Source organism: Melanotaenia boesemani, chromosome 3 (assembly GCF_017639745.1).
Source record: "Melanotaenia boesemani isolate fMelBoe1 chromosome 3, fMelBoe1.pri, whole genome shotgun sequence".
In the NCBI taxonomy this organism is placed as follows: Eukaryota; Metazoa; Chordata; class Actinopteri; order Atheriniformes; family Melanotaeniidae; genus Melanotaenia; species Melanotaenia boesemani.
This window is the reverse complement of record NC_055684.1, coordinates 14,700,780-14,717,881: the sequence shown is the minus strand read 5'-3', so window position 1 is coordinate 14,717,881 and position 17,102 is coordinate 14,700,780. Positions and strand designations below refer to the sequence as shown.

Below are 17,102 nucleotides of genomic sequence, written 5' to 3'. Positions count from 1 at the left end.
TACTAAAATGAATTCTAGAGCAAGGTTTTCCTCTGTAAAGAGGAGCAAAGTACTCTGCACAAACAGGAAAATATGAATCAGTAGGTAACACTTAATAGGCTGAGAATTAATTGATTTTATTTAATGTTGACAGAACTCCACTCAGCGGTCCGCAAGCATACCGAGGCCGTTTTACATGAATCACCAACGGAGGAATAAGGACACATCCAGACACGTTTTCATTGATCAAACATAATCCCCAACACTGGGTTTATTGGACACTCCCATTTTATAATCACCGCAGCTGTGTAGGGTGACGAGCACTTCCGGTGACATTACAAAATATTTACAATGGTTTAACCCATACAATGCAATTAAAAGCACACCACAACATATGTTTACATTTACTTATTCTGTTCTTGCATTACAGTGCATTGAGTCTAAAAAATTTTTTCTTTGTCAGTGTAGCTCCATTGAAGTGTATAAAAAAATTACACCTATTTGTTGATAAGTATAAAACGGCTTTTGCATTCAAACTAATGAACTTGCCTAAAGTTTTCATGACGTGTTTTCTGATAAAAAGAAGAAAAGTTTGATTCAAAGGGCCACATGGTCAGAGTTTAACCTGATCCCACAAGTAGTAATACTATGCTACAGCTAATTTAGGAGCATATTTCAGTCTGCCCAGGAATCTCAAGACTTGGCTTGAGTTTGGTAAACAGCTTCTGACCTTGAAAAAAGAAAGAAGAAGAAGAAAAAAAAACACACACACACACACGTATATAAATATATATATAGTTTCTAAAAGAGAATTCAAGTTATATGTACTACTGAAAAAGAGGAAAAAGAATGAGAAAAACTATGTGATACAGAAACAGGCAAAACATGGTCCCACCTAGAAACTAGAGAAACTAATATACTTAGACCAAAGGCGTCTTCACAGTGAGGGTTAATCTTTCAACTTAAACTTCAGCTTTGGTTACATAAAGCAGCCCAAAGTACTTTACAGGACAAAACATTTAGAAACAAAATATAACTTAATGATCATCAAGACAAAACTTGTCAGTATGATGTAAAGACAACAGTTTAAAAAATAAAATAAATAAAATATTTAGCATGTGTGGGTTCTTTCTAGGTACTCCAGCTTCCTCTCAGTCCAAAAACATGATGTTGAGTTGGTATTTCTAAATTCTGTGTTGGAGTGAGTGAGCATGAGTGTTTGTCTCTACTGACCCTTTGATTTGACTGGTGACCTGTCCCAGATGTACCCTGCTTAATAGTCGCTGGGATAGACTCCAGCCACCCTGCGAACCTGCAGTGGAATAAGCAGGTATAGAAAAAGGATGAATGTATATATTTTAGATTGGTCTCATAAACAAGCATCCTCTTGTTCCAGTTCAGGAAAATCTGGGAACAAGGCTGCACTCTGAGAGCAAACAGCTCTTGTGGGGTGATGAGGAACAACAAGATATTTAATATAGGAAGGGGCTATTTGGACCCTTAGTATGAGATATATAGATATAGATGTTACAAGAAGCCACTTTTGCAGGAAATAGTTAAGACACCTGGCAAAAATGACATTGTTTTAGTGCAACCTGGATGTAATAAATGCAGGGACCAGCTTTTCAGCATTGCTTTTTGATTTGATCTGCAGACTTGTTTAATGTGTAAATCAAAGGACAAATCCTGGTCAAAACTTCCAAGTTTCCTCAAATGATGCTTAGGTGGTGATATCCAAAACAAGTGCTTCTTCTAAAGTGACAGAATTAGAGCTATTCTAGTATGTACTGTATGTATCTATAGTACTGAGCATCAGTGAAAATGCAGTTTTGCCGGTTCAACTTCTTTTAACATTGCTATTACATGTTACGTGTATGTTCTTGGTACAGTAAAGTGTGTCCTTAAAGTCAAATTACTTTAAGGACACGCTGCACACCACGCTTAAATATGCCAAGTTTGCAGCTTATAGCTCTTTGGGAATCACATTGTTGCTTCAAAAGTATAATTTTTGTCTGTTTGTGTAACATGTGCATTTTCTATTAATGAAACTACAGAAAAGGGAGCAAAATCTGTAATTTTTAAAGCAGTAAGTGTCTAAAAATACTACTTAAAATGGGTTTTTATAGGCTCTCTGTTGTGCGTAGACACAACACTGGTTCATCCATTGAATTAGGTGCCTTTTTGTTTTATTCTTTAATGGTTCATAGGAACAATAATTCTCTAAAATGTGTTGAATTGGATGGAAAAATTAGCAAAGAAAAACTCTGCAAGGCCTCCAGAAAGCCCAAAGAACTGATGCTGAGGACAACTTTGAAAGAACAGAAAAAAGTCTGGGTTCTTAAGAGCCCCCCAAAAAACCGACAAATTAATTAATTAAAAGATAAAAATAGAGGTCTTTCAAGGCTTTTTTGCACAGTACTGAAGACAACTCAGATTCAACATGATCAGAAGAAAAGTGAGTTGAGAACACCAAGCAGCTCCTAACACTAAGCAGTTGATTGGAAAAGCCCTGAAAGGGAAACATTTCTTTATCAACAGATGCAACAATGCCAACATGTGCTTTGAATCCCAACTTTATTTAGATAAACTGTATACAACCCCACAGCAGGAAGGCAGAAGGCTGCCACATGAAAGTCTCCAATGTCCAACTCTTCCTACAGCTCTGAGCAGAGCCAGCTACAGATCACACTGTAGCCGAAGTTCTACACAGCCAGAAAAAAATCACATGAATATCTGAGGTAAATATAAAAAAGTATGGAAGCTTATGTTTATAAATGTAAGGATCGGGGTCAAGTGTTAAAACTGTACCTTTATCAAAGTCATGTTTAAGGTAAAATCACAACTGATTTACATTCAACCCCGATCCTGCCATTCAGACCCGTGTGCTAACAGGTGGAGGGAAGTGCAGCGAGCAGAAACTGATGATTTTATCAGGAAGATCAACAGGTTAAAAAAAAAAAAAAAATCCCACACACCCAATGTGCTTCAAGCAATTTACAGGTAAATAGCTGAAGTTCACAAAACCACCTTAAATTTTATCTTCACGCACAGCAGCTTTCCTAAAAGGCTGAAAACACACACACACTCGTGTAGGATTTTCTCACATTTTGCCATTGTTAAATCACAGACAAGCAAGGCGCTGAAGGTTTCAGGCACGAGTTATTTCTAGTTTGGGGAGAAGCCCCCCAAAGTGTTGTAATGTGCCTGCTAGCAGCCATGCTGCTATAACCAGCTGATTGTTTGAGCTAAATATAAAAGAACAATTTTATTATAGAATTGACAATAAATTAGAAAAAAAAAAAAACATCTACTGATTCTTACTAGAGAAGAATAATTCTGTTGCATGTGTGTCTTGTGGACAAATTCGTCTAACATGCCTTTTATTTTAGGGAAATATTTATATATTTTATTTTTATCTGCACTGAAATGATCAGTGCATTGAGATGGAGTGATTTAGTCATATATTTAAACATCTACTGCGACTTCAAAACCATCGACAGGCAATGATCATCTCAATGCTCTGTTGGGGGCAAACAAGAAGTCCTAGTATTTTGGTGTGTCCTCTCAAAAACTGCTCAGGACTGATCTGAGGAGCAGGACAAGGCAACAGATTGACCTTCAAACTTCTCAGATCCCAACCAGAAATGCATTTGGGAAAGAAGCGTGAGCGTGTCTGATGCCTAAAGACCCCAACCTGCAGTCTACAGGACCAACATGCTGATGCACGCAATGAGATTAATGTAAACACCAACTTTGATAAACTGGTGCAAGCTTAAAGAAGCGATTGTGTACACCTGATTTATAGCTGTGAAAACATGACAAATGCATGGACGTATTGATGAGATGATTGATAATAATGTCCTTATCCTTAACCATTTAAATAATTTTGCATCTTATATTAGTGAGAAGAAAGTTCAGAGATTTCTTAATAAGCATCTTCAGTTCAGCAGGTCTGAGCTCAACAAACTGCAGGTGGAAAAAATCCAGATTTACAGTTAATCCCTCAAATCAAAGCAACTCCACCATCTAAAGAAAGTGATCAGCACTTATAAAAGAAAACAAATCCTCACATTGTATCAAGTGACTCCTTGACATCCAAACTAAAAAGGGATTTCACATTCATGTTTGAAATTCCCCCACCCTGTTTTTTTTATTAGTAAATTCATCCTGATAAGCAACTTAAATTTTTTGATGGAAACTTCAGCAGCAGATTTGACTAGATTTTTTTTCCACATAAACAGAATGTCTTCATTTAGTAATTTGACACGACATCTGAAGGAAAAAGTCCTACATATTTAGAATTTATTTTTTTCAGGTTTTTGGGATTTAGCAAAGATGGGTTGTCGCAACGTCTGTAGCAAAGCAGATAGATGGCAACGCAGAAAAATGGCCGTCTTTTCTTCCTTTTCTTTTTGTCGTTTCCTGCACTCGTCTGTTGATTCTTCACATTCTTCCAAACACAAGCCTCGTCCTGTTCCTCCATACGCCCTTTCCTGGCAGTATGCACTTACATGCTCATGCTCTGTTTCGTACAGAGAATTTTAACGGCATAACCGCAGGCTATTAGGAGTGACATTTTCTTTCACGTTTGACCCTTAAGATACAGAGGAGTGCACAGCTGGAGCAAAGAAAGTCATTTTGAAGAAAAAAAGCCTGGATTTGTTTCATTTAAGTCAGTAAACATGTGCACAAGTGCACACTATCAGTTGGGGGTATGGTTAGACATTGAGATGAAGGCTTTAAGACAGAGCAGCATGCCGCAGCCTGGAGTCCCCGTCTGTCTTCCAAGATGTCTGGAACTAGTACGGTAACAGAGACAGACAGCAGAGGGCTGACAGCTAGCTAGCAGGGTGTGCTAGCTCAGTTAGCTGCCCAGGCCTCGAGGTCCGCCATTTCATCCTCGTCTTCCTCCACCTTCTTCTTGGCTGAAACAAACAGGAACAAAGCAGGACATTTAATGTTCATGTTGTTGTTTTTAGACTGAATTTGTTCCATATATGTGAGTCCACAATGTACCTGGTCTCGATGGAAGTGATGTTGATGGTACGCTGGGTAGAGGTACATCTTCTTTTCCTTCGATTTCCAAAAGATTTTTGTCCAGCTCTTCCTGTTCCAGATCCTCCAGCTCAGCCAAAAGCTCATCCTGAGCACACACAAGGAAATTATTTTACCAAGTCAGTTTTTTTTTTGTGACACATAGATGTACATTTCAACTAGGTACTATCAGTAGTTCCTTCTAATTGTTCAAATTAGGTTGATGTGCTCTTATAAGAAACCGTTCCACCCTAGCCTCGGGCTTCACACCATTTCTGTGGCCGCCATGTTTTCTTTATTCTCACCTCATCATAGTCTTCCCCAAAGCCGACTGGTCTGGAGATGACATCTGAGATTTCCTGGGCCACCTCCTGTTGTTCTGTGATATCTGCCATCAGATCATCTACTTTGTCAATATCCCTTTGAAATGGGGAAACAGAGAGATGCAACATAAAACAAAAAATAAACACAAACATGTCTGAGCATGAACAATAATGGACTGTAAGGTGCACTAGAAGAGTAAAAGAAGAGAGGAAATTTTACAATCCACAAAGGATAAACAAAGAATATTAAAAGGGAACACAAGGATTAAAACACTCAGTATACAAAAATTAAAGCCACAGGAAATTAAAGATGACTCAAAGAAAAAATATAAACTCCCGTAAAACAACATACTACACTGTAAGAAACATGTAGAACATATAAAACTAGCTATGGCAATAAGAAAGATGAAGAAACGCAGTAATAAGATCCGCCCTAATTTGGAAATTACAAGTTAGTACAGAAAATCAAGTACACCAGAAAAACCTCAGTAAAATGTAAACAACCAGACGTTTACTGCAACCGTCTCCAACACACAGCTTACATGTTTTCATGCGCAGCCTTCATAGCTTTAGCTGCAAAGCCCATGTTTTTGAGCACTTCTGTGTTAGTGTTGGCGTTTTCTAAAGCCTCCCTCTGGAACTCGATGGTGGATAACGTCCCATCAATCTGCGTGAGCTGCTTCTCGTAGCGCTTTTTCCTTTTCAAGGCCTGTAGAGCCGCTGGATGGAGACAGCAGAGGAATAAAATCAGTTTCAGGAGGTCTTACAGCACAAACACACCGTATTGATATATGTAAAGCATTATAATGGGTACCTCTTGGGTAATTAGTTTCTGCACTCTGCCATTTATATACTGTATTTGTACCAGATTTAATATAATTTCATTTTCAATTTAATCTTAATCTAAACCCAAACACATTAACATAACAAAAATAATTTACAAGAGAAATGAGAAACCACAGTATAATAACAGAGAACATAACTACAAATACAAAAGTAGAGACTTAAACAAATATCTTGGTATAAAATTAATGATCACAGATCTGATTCCTCTTCAGCCAGATGAGGTTTAAAAGATTACTTCCAGATGATCTATCTTTAAATACAGCATCCTACTATAAAAGCCTCTAAATGTATTTCATTAATTTTGAATTCTAGTTTTCTCCTAATAAAAATAACACTGGGTGTTACTTTTAATACTTTTATAAAAGTCTTTTTAGAGGTAAAGCAGTTTTTAAAAAGCGGACGTTCAAGTTTTTAAGAGAAACAAACAGGTACATTTTCCACTGTAGAAAGACTGCTTCTCACAGCACCACTGTTGTTTAGAAAGATTTTTATTGATTTTTACTGGTGAAGAAAATATAAATACAAAGACAGGGAAAGTAAAAAAAAAACACATACACACACCAACAATGGGCTTGATTTAAATGACAGCACATTGTTCATTTTTGCTTCATGATTACAAATTTAAACAGGAGTTACAGCATCTGTAAGGCATCTGTCTCTCCCCAAAATCACATCAGCAACCATCACATAAACAACCTCACTTTTCACTGAATTGTAGCCATGTTCTATTGTTGCCCTGATGAAGATCTGATTAAATCCCATCTAAGCCAAATCTGAATGCAGACACATCATGTTTCATCCAGACTGTTAAAGGTTTGTTTAATCTCATAAAAAACTTACTTCGAGAGCAAAATTTTTGGAAATCTAGAAGCAGCTGCTCGACTAGCATGGAGGTTAAAGACTGCCCCTTATGTGGGTTGAAATATGTGATTGGTTTGTGTAAACAGCATTACTGGTAATTCCTGTTTGATGCTACATTCAGTGAAACTGAGCTGAACCTGCTGAGTCATAGGAGCAGGGAAACAAGAGTATGGGTTGTAGTTTCACTTTAGAGTCTGGATTTGTCACAAAAAGCTGGATCAAATGAGGATATTCATTGCTGTGCAAGGTTTAGTGGAAACAGGCTGCTGTTAGTATGATTCAGACACTCTGCAGCTCTGGAGCTGAAAGTTCTGGTCTGTAATGTTTATCTTGCATCCTCTCCTCTCAGCCCGTCTCCACCCAGTGGAAGGAAAGCAGTGAATCAAGGTGAAGTGAAATCTAAAATATTTTTGTAGGTGCAATAAAACTTTTACAAATAGGAAGCCATAGACTTTTATTCCTTCACTTATTTAAACAGTTTATGCCGAAAAACACTGACAGTGGGGTCAGTTTCAATACACAAACATCACACCTTCCAGTCTCACACAGAAAGAAATGCCAGTCAACAAAATCTAATCAGCTCAACATTTCAATATTTTGATTTATGACTTAATACGTGCAACATTATAGTACCATCAGGTGCTGCTTTGCTTCCACTTTAAACTGGTGGTCCGTCTCTGTGCTAACGTTGTGTGAGGACAGCCTCACTGAACAGCAAAACATCACTTTAAGCACCCTGTTGTGTTAACATCTTGCAACCACTTTGATAACGTAATTTTTAGTTTCTGCTATTATTTTAATGCAACATTCCGATAAATTAAAACCTTCCTCTTATGAGTGGTTTTCTCTTTTGGAGAAAGACTAAAGAAGTGTTTGCAGCTTTTGATGCATAACATGTCACATCAAAACGTTTCAGCAGTCGTTCAGCACATTTCTATGGTTGGCTTGCCATTCAATGACACATGGTTTGTATTCAAGAAAAGCAATAATCTCTCTCTCTCTCTGAGCAAGACACACACACAAACACACCTTCAACACTATACTTTGTGGTTGGTCTGCTCCACCAGGAGCCAGACGGCAGCTGACAGTTTCAGTGTTATCAGATTATACCAGCAGCCAGAACAAGTCCCATCCTGCAAATATCATTATGTGATATTACAGGAATCATGATCAGATTATGCAGGTTGCAGAGCCTACTACTCATATCACACAACCACTTTGAAAATGCAAATTTCTATTTCTGCCATCAGCTAGGCTCTTTTTAGGACCAATTTTATAACCCCAGTGGGAGGACAGGACAATATATTTTTTAAGTGTAAGGTACAACATCACAATACCAAACTTAATAAAAACATTTGCAATTAATTTAAATGTCCCTGTTAATTTTAATGACAGTGTTAAATTTGGTTCTTGGCTTTTATAAACAAAACAAAATGAAGATGGAAAACGTTCCATATATACAGCATGCTAAAAGTAGCTTCTACTACTACATCTCCATCTCTGAATCATCATCCTCGTCTTAAGAGCTTTGCTGTATCTGGCTTGGAGGAAAAACCCAAGTAAAATAGTCTGAACAGATCTAGAAGTTCTTCTTGAAATACCTGAACCTAAAAAAGTGGAAGTATGTGGTGGCAGTGGAAATGGGGGGGTACTGATGTTGGTTTGGGGGTAATTATGCAGATGCAGTAATCATGACAGGTTAAGTATGCTGGAAATGTACTGTTAATTGTCATCTGTATCTTGTCTTCATCTAGCCCCACAGTTAGATGAATACATGGACGTGTGAATAAAGAACTATGTTGAAAATCAGGTTTCATAGCTGGAAACAAAAGCAAGTTTGGAGTAGAACTTTAAAAACTACATGGTTATACATTAGTATGAGATTAGAGAAGCTGTGGTATGAGTGGTATGGTATGATTTTTAGCTGTGGTTGCAGAGCTTCCTGTAACCCCAACTAAAAAAATTGCTGGCCCAATTCAATCTGGATCTGCACAATAATGTAATGTAATCTTGGTGAATATTGTTCTTACCATACAACGTATAATCTCTCAACTTCAATATATGGTGTTAAGTTTAGGTGTAATACTAATGGCTGCAGTCCACTTCTGCACCCGTGACTGCTGGGAAGTTGTGAAATATGAACACAAATAGAACTTCCTCTAAGTGGGATCAAGCCCCATCTTATTAGTTCATGTCAAAATGTTTGCAGTAAAATAAAAATTAAAAAAAAGTCTATAGCTGTTATTGCAGTCCAAGTATTCTTTTGTAATTTTGATATTGCACGCAATGAATCAACTGGTAATTTGTGCCATATAAATTAAATTTTTACAGCCAGACACCTGACAGTACTCAAACATTTTAAGTCCTCCTTTTATTTGTGCTACGCTGAAGAGAGAGACTTGTTTGTCTTCTCAGGTTTCTCTGAATGACAAATCTAATCAGGCACAAAAATGTCACTGTGAAGACGCCTAACATGCCCAACCTAACATGCCATTTCACTAGAACAGGAAAAAAAAAGCTCTATCAACAAACCTGGATTAAATTATTTTAATATTTCCCTCAATGAAAGAGTTAGAAAGTGTAGAAAAGTATTTGAAAGAAATGTATACTCTTGTTAAAATTTAGTGGTTTCTTACTACAATCCCACAAATTTTCATGGAATAAAAATAATAGTCGCCCGTTTGATTATTACGAAAAGGAGTACGTGTTTTACAAAAGTATTCCCAAGCAAACATTTCTCCAAAACAGCAGAAAACGGCATCACGTTGTAATGTAGATTAAGTTGAAAACAACAACAAAAACTCTTGTAAAAACTTTTTTTTTTTGGGGGGGGGGGGGGGGGGGGGGGGGGATTAGAAACACCTTTACAATTGCATACATTACTAATGGACAATGTCAGCAATTATCAAAACGAAAAAAAAAAGAAATAATATGACATCAAGTGATACGTTTAAGAGGTGTGTTTACGTACAACACCTTTGAGTTACTGTTGCTACCAAGTTATTTATTATATCAGTTTCAATTGCTCTAAACTATATCCTTGCGTATTATTTATGCATAATAACATCTATGGGATATATTAATTGTATTAAAACGAGTCCCGTGACCGTGTGGACAGACGAGTTCAGGTAGGCAGCCAACTTCCCTAGTCCTTACTTAGCCTGAGGCTAGCTAACCAACATACAGTTAGTGTAACCAGATAAAAACGACAGTTCAGAAGCTTTTCCTCACCTCGTTTGTTTTTCGTGCCATTCTTCTTTGCTGTCAGGAGCTCGTGTTCGATTTTCTTCTCTAAAAACTCCTGTTTTTTGGCCAACATTTCTTCCGTCTCCCTGAGTCGCTGAATCGCATCCTGGGGTGTCGGCGCCTTACCACCCTTACCCCCGCCACCGAATATCTTACCAAACAGCGACATTTTGTTATTCAGTGTAAACAATAACTACAGTTCAAACCAAACAAAATCCCCCAGTAGTGTGTAAAAGCGAACAGGTAATTGTTAAATTACTCCGACGTCTCTCTCTTAAACTATCGTCGCCGAGCCAGAGGGCTGCTACTATTCCTGCTGCCGTTGTTTTTGTCTCTTCTTCCGCCTTTTCACACAGGCCTCGTGATGTCATTACGTAAGTGGTAAAACGTGACTCAGACGTGGTGACCTCACAGCAGGGGGATTTCACAGCTATAAACTTCTGTTATCGTCATAAGCTGTTTCTGACATGCTTTGATAAACATTTATTAATTTTATTAGGAAGTAACAGCGTATTAAAGCAGAGACCATAAAATAAGTGATCTTACTGTGTATGTTAACTAAAGTTCAATACGGAGTTTGGGATATATGTTGGTTTTCATAGTTACATAAATAAATAAATAAATAAATAAAATGTAAATGAAATAAAATAAAATAAATACAAAATAGATGTGCATTCTTCAATGGGTAATGTATTTATTTAATGACTTTTATTTCATAATGGTATTTCTTTTATTTAATTACACTTTTATATATTTATTATATTTTACTCTTTTACATGTTCATTCATTACATTATTAACACTTTTATTTATTTATTTATTTATTTATTATTCTTTTTTCACAATTGGGTTTTTAATTATGTGAAACGTTTATTATGTATTACCAAGTTAACATATATTGTTAAATTTTCATTTTACAGTTATACTTTTATTTCACAACTTTTTTTTTCTTTTTTTAATTTAAGGTTCTTATACTTAAATGAAGGGACATGGTTATCTGCCTGGGTTTGGCAGCAGTGCAGCACTTGAGGAAGTGAACTGTGATTTCCATTCAGGCAGGCATGTAAGGGAAACAAAGGTTTGGAGAGGGTTGTCCTAAGATTATCTGTAAGCTTCGGTGAACGTTACCAGAATGTTTAAAAAACTTTACCATTTTGACATTCTTGCAACGTAGCCAATGTTGCAGGAATATTTAGCGCCTTGTTAACTGTGTCAGAGTTAACCAATGTCCTTCATATTGCTCACTAAACACTATGAAGTCCTGAACTTGTGAACCCAGTTGATTTCTGATATGACACTGGATTGGGCCCAATGAGTTCTAGTAGGAGGAACATCTTGCAGTAATTGGTCAGTAGTTTGAAGCAGGGGTAGCTCCAGGCGGTAGTTTGGTGTTGCTATACCAGGATTCAGTCTAGCAACTGCTTAGCAACCACAAGGATGTAAAAAAAAACATTAAAAAAACTTTAAAACAAAATTATATATGTAAATGTGGTTATTTCATTGATAGTTTTGTGTGAAATTATTTTTGCTAGCTACAGGTATAAAATAAGACATGTTGGTGGGTCAGGCAGGGGTCATTTCCACTCTCTTCGACCCAATCTTGTGAATTTAGTTGTACAGGGGTAAACTTTCTGTGTAACCAGCCGCTAAAGGACTCACTGGAGCCCAGGCTATAGCAAAACTAGCAATGACCTCCTCCCCACTATATTTGATATCAGCAAGACAGCTTATGAAGGACCGTGTCCCCTGTACCAACAAAATACCCGACTAAGAAAATTCAGTGTTTGCCACTGCGTAATGTGTAGACTATAATGATTTTATAAATGTGGTGCTGATTATGATAGTATTAGGCCTTTATTGCACCTCTTGGTATTGTCAAAGTGGTTCTTATGCAGAAAAAACAGGCTGGATTGACTTCTTAAAATAATCAGAGATTTATTGAAGATTTATCTTACAACCAGAAGGTCAGTAGATTGACTCCAGGCTTTCCCTGACTACATGTCGAAGTGTCCTTGGGCAAGGCACTTAACCCTATGTTGCCTCTTGATCTGCCTATTGGGGTATGAGTGTGTGTGTGTGAATGGGTGAATGTGATATGTAGTGTAAAGCGCTTTGAGAGGTCAAGCTGACTGGAAAAGTGCTATACAAGTAAGTGCATTTACCATTACATTTTATAGACGATACAGTGATTTTGAATATTCATGCACACGAGCACAGAATGATTGGCTAAACTGTTGGGGAGGAGCCTGGTTTATACCTAGCAGTCCCTTGTTGATGGTCAGTCTTTGACCACATCTTCTTCTGGAGATTCTTGTCCGTCAGTCGTAGACAGCACCATAAAGTCACTCCCCTCTTCACTGCAATTACATTTGAAGCAGTCCACTCATTCCTAACTCTCTCTCACCAATAAAGCATGTGTGTGTATTCATTAAAGGAGTTTCCTTCTTAATGAGCGAGACAATCTTAAAACAAGATATCAGCAACGTAACATGGAGCTGAGAACTTCAGACCTTCTTCAGTTTACAGGCTCACGTTCATAATAGTACATTGGGAATATTAAGACCTTTGACTTAGATTATAATGGTGGCTGAAGCATAGAGTTATTATGCATAAACAAAACCACATTTTTTTTTTGGGGGGGGGGGGGGGAGCTACTCCTTATAGTTACAAAGCGAATAAGCTGCTGTAGAAAGAAAAAAAAATCTATCCATGGTTTGAGGATGCATTTCACACTTCCTCCAGTGCTGCACTGTGGGCGACCAAACCCATGCAGACAACCACACCCCTTCATCTGAAATAAATTAGACAGAAATAAATAGAAATAAAAAGATCCATGAAATAAAAGTAGGGGTATAAAATAAGTGTAATAAAATACCCAACCTGTTACTGCTACATAAAAGTTTAGCATAATTCAAAATACCAATATGAAATAAAATTATTAATGAATAATTGTGAAATAAAAGTGTCATTAAATAGATATAACCATTGAAAAATGACATTTTTTAATTGTATTTTGTTTTTGTTTCCTTTGGATGTTTTTATTTTTTTATTTCATGGAATTTATTTTATTTTATTTATTCATTTATAAAAACTTGTCTCCATGAGTAGACAGGGCAGGACTGCCACTCAGAGGCAAGCATCTAAGGGCCAGCCCAGCTCCTTGAGAAAACTACGTCTCCCATGATGCACTGTGCTGTACTTTTCCAGCTGAAGATGAGCGTGACCCGAACGCCAGCCAATTAGCGCTTGACTTGTCTGTGGAACAGGAGGAGAGGGGCCGACCTGGAGGAATGAAACAGGCTAAATGAAAGTACAGAAAGCTAGAAAAACTGTACATGAATCTTGAGTATCACTAAGTTTCTTTATGTGAAAGGAAAATATGAAACAGGTGCAATGAATTATTAAAACATGCAGATATAAATGTGAATACTGTATATAAGGAAAAATCAGTTTGTACATTTTTAACTCATTTAATTCCTAAATTTGTCTTGAGGGTCTTCATTCTACAACACAGCCTGAACTCTCTTAAACAGCGTCTGCTAAATGACTGTAGAATGTAGAATAAACAAGTTTTCTTGTCATTTTTTTAAAAGTAGTCTTCAGGAATAGTCGTCCAGCCTTCATGAAGGACTTCCCACAGTTTTTGGTGTTGGCTGCCTTTTTGTCCATTCTCTGTTTGATTCGATGCTGCTTCAGGAATGCTGAGGTCTGGAATCTGGGGAGGTTTCATCTCTCCTGAAGACCTCTTGCTACTTACATGTGTTCTGTGGCCTTTGCTGGATTTTATATCTATTTCTTGAGGATGTCACGTTCCAGTACTGTTCATCTGCGGTATGTAGATTTTTTTAGACCTGACACTTCTTCATTTGTCCTCCTCTTGTCCAGTTTCTTAACTTTTTTTAAGTACACACTGCACAACATGCTGAAATATACCAAGTTTGGGGCTAATAGCTCTTTGTAAATCTTGGTTTTAGTGCAAATATACTATTTTATTTTTTGTCAGACTGTGTTGTTTTTTGTGGGTTTTTTTTTCATATACAAAATGAAAATTATGCGTCTTTGCAACAATCTGCTCAAGCAGATTTGTTTCTGCTGAGTTTTGGGGTTGGGAAATAACATAGTGCATCTTTAAGTGTTTTAACAAACATTAAAAAATAAATTCCACTTAAAAGGTTCTGGACTGAACTGAAAATGAGTAAAAACGAGTATAATCATTCATAAGGCTGGAAGAACTGTTGCTTAAGACCCCTTTAAAAGATGATTAGATTTACAGCTTGGGAGGAAACAATGATGAAATAATGAGTAGCTAAAGACTAGCACAAGATACATAGATAAAACATACATGGATGTATTTTTGTGGAGGGGTCGGGGATCGAACCACCACGTGATTGGGGAGCCCCACTTTTAGTGCCTTCTTCATCTTCACACTCTCCATCTCATACTGAAATACACATAGCAGAGAAGCTTGTGTGAGGCCAATAAATCATTAACATTTCTAAAAATCTATGTTTTTCTTTTTTTGTTTGTTTTGTTTCTTTACATCAGGATATAAACTGTAACTGTCTCCATGCTCTGTTGTCTGTCTCTATCATAGAGTTCAAAACCGAGTGGTGTATGAGTGTTTATATGAATATACCTCCTTGTAGATGTCAGTCAGGAAACCCCACTTCCTGGGCCAGACTTCAGCCGAATCCTTTTCAAGTTTTACATGTGCTTTCCTACACACACAAACACATAAACACATTTTTTTCTTTATCTTATGTGATATCTTAATATATAAAGTATTAAAGCAAGATAAGTTTCCAGCCTTAAAACTCTTTGCTTATAATTAGTTTTGATGGGACACTGACATTTATTATTCACTTAGCACATTTCTGGAGGCTTCATTCCTCTGCAGCACCCGAAGGCTGCGAAACCACACTTCATAACTTTTTTTTCCACCCTGGAGCGTCATGTTACAGCTGAGTTTTGTTTTACAGCACTGTGTCACACTCCAGCAAATGGATATCAATCCACTGACTGTTTTGAATGCACACTGTGGCTGATTTAGCAAAGAAACCGAAGAGGACATTACTGATTAAAAAGAGGAAAAGAAAGAGAGAAAAGTTTAAAGCAAAAGAAAAGACAAGAGTCAACATCAGGCTGATTTTTAGTGGCTGGTGAGAGCTCAGAGAAGAGACAGGATGCAAGATGGATGCTAACGTATCTTTGTAAGGGGGCACCAAAGAGTGAAAATCTGTTCAGCAGTGTGAATTTAATAAGGAAATTAAGTGCTTCAGTTTTTTCAGTTGATTGAAAACTCACCAAAAGAACCCCTTTTTAATCCAAAAAATACTGAAAATAAGTCTGATGATTTGTGAAAGGTTTGCTGACAAATAACTAACCCAAAAATAATCTTATATAAACATTATTTAAACACACCAGCCCTGAAAATACCATTAGCTGCTCCATCCTCTGCAAAAGTACTTAAACTCATCCTTTGCTCAAAATGATTTTTTAAAAGATATTCAAGAAGATTATGATCATGGTATAATAGCATTACCTGTCACAGGATACTTTTAAAGGTATAATCTTATATTTCAGTTTTACTATGTGGCTTGTAAGTTATTTTTCTTTTCAGAGTAATTCACCAAATTAAATTTAAAATGTTAGCTTACTTGATAAGTTACTATATAAAGTTTAGTTTTGTATCAAACAACAAAATATTAATAAAAACTATAGATAACAAACAGAAATATGACACATACAGACTTTACATTTTTAAAGGACGCACGGTAATCTATATGTCTACACATTAAAAACAACAGAATAAAAAAGAAAACATCCTCCAGCCAGTTAGAGGATCTGATTTTATAGAAGGCGACATCAAGCAAGTCAGTTCAGATGTTTACCAGATTTCGTCTCGATGCACAATATTGATGGGTTCAGATGTTTGCTGGGAATCGGCCATCTGTCCTGTGTGAGTGTATGGGTATTGGTATGTAAGAGTTCTCTCTTTCTGTCCAGCTAATGTTTCACCTGTGTGTAAGTTACACTGACAGACCTGTTTACTGTCGTCATAGAGACGGGATTCTCTTCTGTCTGCCCTGTGAGTGTAACCATGGAGAAGGTAGGATGAAGCAGGATCACATGGCACTCACACAGCTTTACTTTCTAGGCTCAATCCAGCTTATGGGGGTAATTATAATAGCATGTCCACATGTTACAGTAAATGAACAAGTGACATAAACACGATGACCTCTGCATCATGCAATAAATCACACTGTGACAAGCACTATGTTGCTCATACTGCAGCAGCATTGATACCAAAAGCATCCATCTTTTTTAGCCAAAAATGAACTAACTATCTGCTTTAGACCTTGATTGTTTGTGTTCTTTTTATTATCAGCAGGATGTTTGTTTGGGTTGTGGGTCTTAGCAGCAAATGTGGGAACTTAACAGAACTTTCTTCATCTTCTTTATAACTGTTTAATGGATGTTTGCACATTGTACAGTATACTATAGCTCAAAGCCATTTTATTATCTTTACTAGTAGTGAACTAATCTCCACCATCTTCTGTGTTCTTTTGTATGTATTTCATAGCTTGTCATCATCTGGGCAGGAGTAGAGCAAAAGCATTATATAAACTAATTATTACTCTAATAACTTGTACTCCACTTACATATCTAGATCAAACAAATAAATGAATTACTATGAGAATTCCTAAAGACACAATTGCAAAGCCCATAAAAGAGGTGAATAGAAAGAGAATGCATACTATTTACCCACAGTGTACTACACATTAACTTCACATCACCGCCTGCCATACACAGA

General features: G+C 36.9%; 2 protein-coding genes across 3 annotated transcripts; both read right to left on the bottom strand.

Annotated features, from left to right (window-relative positions):
- Positions 1–2,536: 2,536 nt before the first annotated feature.
- Positions 2,537–10,642, bottom strand: chmp4ba (charged multivesicular body protein 4Ba). Of its 2 annotated transcripts, none has more exons than XM_041979107.1 (5): positions 10,275–10,642; positions 5,879–6,056; positions 5,319–5,433; positions 4,996–5,122; positions 2,537–4,920 (listed from the first exon to the last, which is right to left on the bottom strand). In XM_041979107.1, the coding sequence occupies exons 1-5, from the start codon at positions 10,456–10,458 to the stop codon at positions 4,874–4,876; spliced, it is 651 nt and encodes a 216-aa protein (XP_041835041.1). In that variant the 5' UTR covers positions 10,459–10,642; the 3' UTR covers positions 2,537–4,873. The 2 variants fall into 2 exon arrangements, with proteins under 2 accessions (XP_041835041.1, XP_041835037.1); XM_041979103.1 differs by having other exon boundaries at positions 2,537–4,904; positions 10,275–10,640.
- Positions 10,643–13,414: 2,772 nt separating this feature from the next.
- LOC121636440 (uncharacterized protein C20orf85 homolog) lies at positions 13,415–16,260 on the bottom strand. Its single transcript, XM_041979954.1, has 4 exons — positions 16,180–16,260; positions 14,925–15,006; positions 14,631–14,729; positions 13,415–13,570 (listed from the first exon to the last, which is right to left on the bottom strand). The coding sequence occupies exons 1-4, from the start codon at positions 16,236–16,238 to the stop codon at positions 13,415–13,417; spliced, it is 396 nt and encodes a 131-aa protein (XP_041835888.1). The 5' UTR covers positions 16,239–16,260.
- Between the last annotated feature and the right edge of the window lie 842 nt (positions 16,261–17,102).

What these genes read in the sequence shown, in the direction of transcription:
- LOC121636440 (XM_041979954.1), bottom strand. Translation starts at nt 16,238, where the DNA reads ATGGCCGATTCCCAGCAAACATCTGAACCCATCAATATTGTGCATCGA. An exon ending in GTGCATCGAGACGAAATCTG is followed by an intron (nt 15,007 to 16,179) that starts GTAAACATCTGA and finishes TTGTGTGTGTAG; the next exon opens with GAAAGCACATGTAAAACTTG. An exon ending in TGACTGACATCTACAAGGAG is followed by an intron (nt 14,730 to 14,924) that starts GTATATTCATAT and finishes TGTGTATTTCAG; the next exon opens with TATGAGATGGAGAGTGTGAA.
- chmp4ba (XM_041979103.1), bottom strand. Translation starts at nt 10,458, where the DNA reads ATGTCGCTGTTTGGTAAGATATTCGGTGGCGGGGGTAAGGGTGGTAAG. An exon ending in TGGCACGAAAAACAAACGAG is followed by an intron (nt 6,057 to 10,274) that starts GTGAGGAAAAGC and finishes GTCTCCATCCAG; the next exon opens with CGGCTCTACAGGCCTTGAAA. An exon ending in AAGGCTGCGCATGAAAACAT is followed by an intron (nt 5,434 to 5,878) that starts GTAAGCTGTGTG and finishes CCCATTTCAAAG; the next exon opens with GGATATTGACAAAGTAGATG.